At 41.1% G+C, this 7449-nt stretch overlaps 1 protein-coding gene across 1 annotated transcript in view; it reads right to left on the bottom strand.

The window, feature by feature from the left end:
• Nucleotides 1-4854: 4854 nt before the first annotated feature.
• LOC118481040 overlaps nt 4855-7449 on the bottom strand; it is a gene marked incomplete at its 5' end in the record, with an annotated part of 39720 nt that continues 37125 nt past the window's right edge. Inside the window, one exon of the mRNA XM_035976125.1 lies at nt 4855-4875. Within this exon, the coding sequence (XP_035832018.1) occupies nt 4855-4875 (21 nt within the window). The remainder of the gene's footprint in view (nt 4876-7449) is intronic.

Below are 7449 nucleotides of genomic sequence, written 5' to 3'. Positions count from 1 at the left end.
AATACCTATGGGTATTGAAGGAGATCCTACTAAATTTGACCCAGGTCCCAAGCAGGACCTCTAAACGCTGAACAAAGGCAAGACCCTTACCAAACCGTTCCCTTAACCCCCGACCAGGTAGCCAACATACCTCCATATAGACCGTGGAGATATGAATGGTGAAAATCTTTTATTTTATATAAACAGTAAAATAACGCCAAGACACCACTGACAAACGATAAGGAAAGATCACCTTCAACATAAGTAACTAGTTATTAAAGTCATTAATACAAAACCAAATAAAAAGTGCAAAAGATTAAAAATAAAAAGTATTATACTAAACACTTGTCTTCACCAAGTGATGTAAGAGACTTAGGCAAACATGGCCTTGATTGTCAAGAACTCTTACGATCAATCTTGGATCCTGAGACGACTCACACACTCTACGATGGACAATGGATGATGGTGGTGGATGATGGTGTTATGGTGGTGGTGGGTGGTGGATGAAGTGTGAGAGAGGTGGTGTGCCAAGGGATGAAAGAGAATGAAGCCAAGCTCCTCTATTTATAGGCTAAACAGAAGGCTGGGCACGGCCCCGTGTCCGCTGGACACGCCCCCGTGCCCGTCTGACATTCTCTCTCTTCATTAATTGTAATTCGCAATTACAATTAATGCGCCTGCTGTACTTTCACCACGCCCCCGTGCCCGCTGGACACGGCCCCGTGGTGGGCAATGGAAGCTTCTACTGGTTTGTCTTTTCTGCTACTTCCTGGGCACGCCCCCGTGTTCGCTGGACACGGGGCGTGTTCAGACTCTGTTTTCTCTTCTTTGCCTTTGGAGGTGCCGTTGAGGGTCCGGGCAGTCTACTTTTGTTCCTTTTCTTGTATTTATGGTAGAATTAGTTGTCTTTTTGCTTCTTTTGTGATTTTGAGCTCATTTCATCCTGAAAATACAAAAGGAAGACAAAAACACTCTTTTTCCAACATTAGTACTTAAAAAGGGTTAGTTTTATGCCTTAATTGATGTGATTTATATGTTGCATTTTACACACATCAAATACCCCCACACTTGAACTTTTGCTTGTCCTCAAGCAAAACTCTTTAAATGTGGCTTACACTCCCAAATGGAATAGGTAGAAGAGAAGTTTTTTTAGCTTGTCCTAGAGTGTCGGGAATCCAAGGTCTTTATAAGTTTTATTTTTATTTATTTACAATCCTATTCGTTATGATTTATTTTGAACGTTTCATAAGATAAATTACTTATTTGGGCATAGCATGCCTTATTAAAATTCCATTTATATACAAGTTCACATACCTCATGGGGGATCACTCAACACTCGGCCGAAGGTGTATATGTCACACCCCAACCGATGGCGGAATCATCGGGGCGCGGCACTAGTCGAATCAGATTGCTCAAGAGAATCCATAACAACTATATTGCGATAATATTTATTACATTTGTCATCCCATACTAACAAACAATACAATCACGTAAGTCATCACAGATTTCTTGTCCTCTCGAACAATTCAAATCCGACAACCTAGATTTTAGATGAGTTTCTAGACTTCCTAGCTTGATTTGATGTAAACTTCGGCTAAACCTGCAACATACGTTAAAACTTTGTCAATACAAAAGTATTGGCGAGTATACAGGTTTGATATGTGATAGTGTGATAGATTAAAAGTGCTGCGAATTTCCGCATGCATAAACGTAATACACGACATATATACTCACAAAACTGATACTACCAGCTAAGTCCTCGATGCTCGACTCTTTGATGGCATAACTAGACCCCGTCGGGCGAAATAGTACTATACTAGTCTTGGTGGGACGTCACGAGTATAAGTCCTAGCATACATGTACTAGCATCACGTATATCTATGCAAACAGTTATTCGCAAGTGATAAATAGTCCAATTAAATCATTCGTTTGATAAGTTTGGTTGTTATGGAACGTATGTTACACCCAAAATTCGATAAAAGGGGTTGGTTAGTGGTTAGTAAAAAGGGCGAAAATCGTAAAAGCGTCGGTTTTCGTAAAATGCCTTGTCTTTAGCGACTTTTTATTTTGAAGTATTTCTCCAAACAAGCTTTTATATAGCTTTTGTTTGTTTTTGACTTCATTCATATATATATATATATATATTTTTTTTTTCATCACATAAAAAGGCGAGTTTTACGAAAAACCGAGCTTGTTACTAAAATAAAGAGTGAAAAATAAAAAAGGTTTTTGGTGGGTGAAAAGGGTTTTTGGGGTAATGAAATGAAAGGTTTAGGCTCAAAGGGGCTATCTAGGGGGATTTTGGGTAGGTGAGAAAAAAAAATGAAAATAATGGTTTTGAAAGAAAAATTGGTTAGTCCTAATGCCTCCATCATTTACTTACTTGGGTTTAAGTCGGTAAGGATCGGGAATGTATCGTCGTGGCAAGTTCTAGATTTGTAAGAACCAAGCGGCTATTCACACAAGAAACGAAAAATGAGCATTTAGTCTAAATATGTATATTTTTGTGCTCAATACAGGCTCAAAACTCACTTTTGTGGGAATGGGTTTTTAATGTGATCAAGTATATATAATCGAATTTTTAACTAGACTTGTTATGCCGTTTCATAATTTTCTTATGTTGGTTCTTTGTTATCACGACGCTATCGGTTGTAAACTTGTAAAAATATAACCTTTTTAGAACTTGTTATTCCCAACTTAAACTAAGACACGTAAATAAAAAAAAAATGAAAAAGTTTTTGAAAAAAATTTGGGGTGTTTAGCGGTTCCAATAGAGGTTTGTGTAAGGCTTGTATTTAGGATTTGCAAAATTTCAAGGTTTAAGCATCCCCCCCACACTTAAATTACACATTGTCCTCAATGTGTCCAAAAATAAAGTTTTTGGTTGATTAGAATGTGTAAAAGTGGGTTTAAAAAGCAAAGATTTATGTTACTGGCAGTCTGGACACGGCCCCGTGTCCATTGGACACGGCCCCGTGGTGAACTGCCAGTACCGAGAACTTACAGAAGATGAACACGGGGGCGTGTTGGGTGAACACGGCCTCGTGTCTGGCAAAAATTTGCAGGTCAGTGACCAAACAGCAGATCTGGGAGATGAACACGGGGGCGTATCGGCTGGACACGTCCCCGTGTGGACAGTCTGTGAGCCTGAAAAATAGGTTTTGTCTCCCGGTTTCTCCCTTTTGGGGCTGCAAGTGCTAATGTTTAGCACTCTAACCCTTGCATTGCACCTGTTTAATCACTCAATACCAACCAAACAAGCAAAACCATCCTAAATTACCATCGTCAAATATCATCCAAGCATAAAGTAAAAATAAAACAAAGATAAAAAGTAGTTAGAGAAAGTAAATTATTCGACAAATGGCACGCATGCCATGAATTGTTTGATAGATAGAAGGGCACTTAAACCTGTGGGCTCATCACCAACCAGCCCCTTGTTCCTTCAAGCCTCCTACTCCATGTCTTCATCACTACTATCACCTCCACCCCCATGCCTCGCCATGTACTCCCGGATGCTACCGATATCATCTTGTATATCGTTAATGTTGCGCTCGATAGCTCCAACCCGGTGGTGTGTGTTGTTGGCGAGATTGTAGGTGTTCCTTGTGACATGAGGTTTTCCTGCAAAAGATCATGTAAACTTTGAAAGTTAAGAAAACCACCTCCTTGAGAGGAGGATTGGCCCGGATCGCTTTGGGGTGGGTACTGAAAATGGGGATGTGGTGCATGAAGAACTAGAGCCTCCTACGGGTTCCATGCATAGCCTTGTGTCCTTTGAAAGCTCACCGTCCCGTCTTCCGCCTCATAAAGTAAGTTCATGGCTCGGGAAATGTGGTAATCGACTCGTCCCGACCATGGACTCCTTTCAAAGGACCTTGGGATATTCGTGAAATGCTTGAAGAGACGGTACACCCATCCTCCGAAGAAGATTGGTGTAGGAGCATGAGCAAGGCGATTTAGGTGCATGTTTCGCAGTAGGAGGTACGGAACATCGAGAGGCTTCTGGTTGTGGATGCAGTGAAGGACAACCAAATCTTTCAACCCAACAACGCCACTACTGTCGTGGCGTTGGTTCAGCGAGTACGTGAGGAGCCTGTGGATGTAGCGGTATAGCGGGTCCCTCAGTTTGGTGCTTTTGGTGCTGCTTGGGTTGTAGATTCCTTCACCTATTTGAGCCCATGCGGCTTGGCGTTTAGTTGCATCCAAGTCTCGTAATCCCCCAGTATTCTCTTCATTCCCCGCTTCCTCATCACTGTATAGCCCTATGATAGATCCAAACTGTGCCATGGAGGTTGTGAACGTGGTCCCTCCACATCGGAATGTGACCGCCTCATGGTCAAACGGTTCACATCTCGAGTTGAAAATGAAGGTGCTGTAGAACTCCATCGTGCATTGATGTACCGACCGTAGTCGGGTGGTCAATGCGACATGCAGTGGACCCCTCACAATGTTGTTGAAGCGGTCAAGTTGATTCACCATGGTTAGCAAGTCGGTACACGCCCGCCTTGGGTACTCTTCCGGTCTTGTTTGTAGAACCTCGTATCGTGCCCTAGCGTCCAGTTCACTTGCGTTAAACCTCGTGAATTTAGACATCTGAAAAGAATACATAAAAATTAGTACGAAACAAGGAAAATCAGAGTGAAACTGCAAACAGTGGGCTGGACACGGCCCCGTGTTCAGCGGACACGGCCCCGTGTCCAGGCGTCTGTAACCCAAGAATTCCATTTTTCGTCCCGGTTTCGAAAACCTGAAAATTTCTAGCCCAATAGTAGCAGTTTCCCCCGAAAATGAAACGCTAAGTGTCGTTTTTCCCAAAACAAACCGTTTACCCTTTCAATTTCGTGTTTTTCGGTTCAAGAACAAGGGTTTGGGGTTTTAGTTGAAAATCGAACAAATCTATCAACAATACTTGTCTATTTACTTCCTACTATACTAATCTCAACTACTACTAACAAATTACATCAAAAATTTTGAGTTCGATCCGGATGAACATGAAGAACCCTAGATTTTTCCCCAATTTTTGATGTTTTAACTACATGCAAGTAACTAATCTAACTACTAAAGAGGATAGAATCATACCTTGACGTTGTTAGATTCGGTGGTGACGTTGAAAAACTGCAGAAAATCGCCTCTAACCAGAGTGTTTTCGGCTATACTGGGCGTGTGGAATGGTGTAACTGATAGGAAAAGAGGGTTTTATCCCGACAGTTGCCTCGACACGGCCCCGTGCCGAGCAAAGTTTTTGAATTTTTTTTTGTGCTCGTGTGCATGCCCATTATTTCCGAAAATGGCTAGAAGACTTACTGGTTTTTAAACGTACACTTACCTGTAACATGTCGGGTATGAGTTTATTCGTTAACCGTTTGAAGTGAGATCTCCTCTTCCTCATCCTCGATGGATCCTCGGTAGAGTTTTAGCCGTTGGCCATTGACTTTAAATGGTGTCCCATTTCGAGTTTTAATTTCTACTGCACCGTGTGGAAAAACATGGGTGACGGAAAAAGGTCCTGACCACCTAGATTTTAACTTACCAGGAAATAACCGAAGTCGTGAATTAAACAATAGAACTTGATCTCCTACCCGAAATTCATTGGATTTAATATATTTATCGTGTAGATTTTTCATTCTTTCCTTATAAATTTCGGAGTTAGAATATGCATAATTCCTTAGCTCGTCTAATTCATTTATTTGACAAAATCGATTTTTACCGGCATTTTCTAAATCTAAGTTCACGTTTTTTATTGCCCAGTAGGCTTTGTGAGCTATCTCTACTGGCAAGTGACAACTTTTTCCATAGACGAGTTTATATGGGGTTGTGCCTATAGTGGTTTTATAAGCAGTTCGAAAAGCCCATAAAGCGTCGTCTAATTTGTCGGCCCATTCTTTTTTATTTATTCCTACGGTTTTTTCAAGTATTCGTTTTAAACCTCGATTAGTCACTTCGGCTTGCCCATTTGTTTGAGGGTGATATGCCATTGAGACCCGATGATAGACCCCATATCTTGTTAATATTTTTTCGAGTTGATGATTGCAAAAATGGGTACCTCTATCACTTATTAAAGCCTTTGGTGTCCCGAAGCGAGAAAACAGTTTTTTCAAAAATTTTACCACTACTCTTCCATCATTTGTTGGAAGAGCCTCGGCCTCCGCCCATTTAGACAAGTAATTGTGACACCTGTGTCACTTCAACCATCAAACAAATGCCAAACCAAGGAAATATTGTATTTCATACTTGGGATTTGTATAAATATGTGTATGCTTTGCACATATCAATTCTTGTTCAATTTCATACTCTACAACGCTTTCTGGAGAATTATACGCAAACTGGTGCATAAACGTACTTAGTTTAATGCGACAAATACTCCGGGAGACCATCATACACTTAACATACCTTAAATAACCTTTACATAACTTAGAAATAAGTTTTGAAGGCATTGGTATGGCAAAAACAAGTTAATTCGCTTACAGGGACTAAACTTGACAAACTGCGAAAGTATGCCAATTTGAACTGTAACGAACATTCCGGAACATTTCCATAAGTTAAACATACCATATATATCCTTTACATAGCTTAGAAATAGGCTTTGAGGGGTTTGGTATGCTAAAACAAACTTTTGGATCATTCAGGGGCTAAAAGTGTCAAAAAGTGCACAAGTTTGCACTTTCGCGCATAACCTACGTTCTGAATACATCCGGACATCCGAAAATTTATGTAAGCATTATAATATTATGCCTTAGTGTTTGGCATGAGAAAAATCCATTCGTCGCGTCATTTGGATCATCTTTCGCGCTTATGCGCATTCCGTCGTAATTAAGCGAACATCGCGATCGTACGGCCAAACGAACCGACATCCGGAATATTTTTGAGCATATTTCAAGTCCCCTACACTTTAACTTCATCTTAGAGCCTTGAAATGAGGTTAACGGGGCTTAAACGTGCCAAAATGGGCCAAAATACGTGTTTCTGAAGTGCAGGGACCAAAATTGAAAATTCTGGTCTGGGAACCTTAGGCGGGGCGCGTAAGGATTTGCCAAATCCTTAGGCGGGCCGCGTGAACATGTCTGACAGAAGATTTTGCATTTAATGCAGAATCTGGCCTTTCGTTCGATCAAGGGGCGATGCCTTTTCACCCAACGAAGAGCCAAGGGTCAAGTTCACTGAACTTATCCACTTGGACACATGTACGCACGAGATCAAGGCACGATATTCGATAAAACGATCCTAACGGTTCCACTTTTCCTATAAATACCCCCCCCCTTTAGTGTAAAATTCACAAAATCAGATCTTAGAGCTCTAAGTTGAAACCATTGTTTCATACCTGAGCTATTTGGTCTTGATTAGCACTCGGGGACCCTCCGTAAGTCTTCTTTCGCTCTTTTATTCGCTTTTCGAGTCCGAAAGTCAACGTTTTGTTGACTTTCTGCATTGACCAGCTTATGGTCGATGCGAAGTTCATGGAACTTCATAACG

This window comes from Helianthus annuus, chromosome 8, assembly GCF_002127325.2.
Source record: "Helianthus annuus cultivar XRQ/B chromosome 8, HanXRQr2.0-SUNRISE, whole genome shotgun sequence".
NCBI lineage: Eukaryota > Viridiplantae > Streptophyta > Magnoliopsida > Asterales > Asteraceae > Helianthus > Helianthus annuus.
Note: the sequence above shows the minus strand (reverse complement) of the source record. Positions and strands in the feature narration are given on the sequence as shown.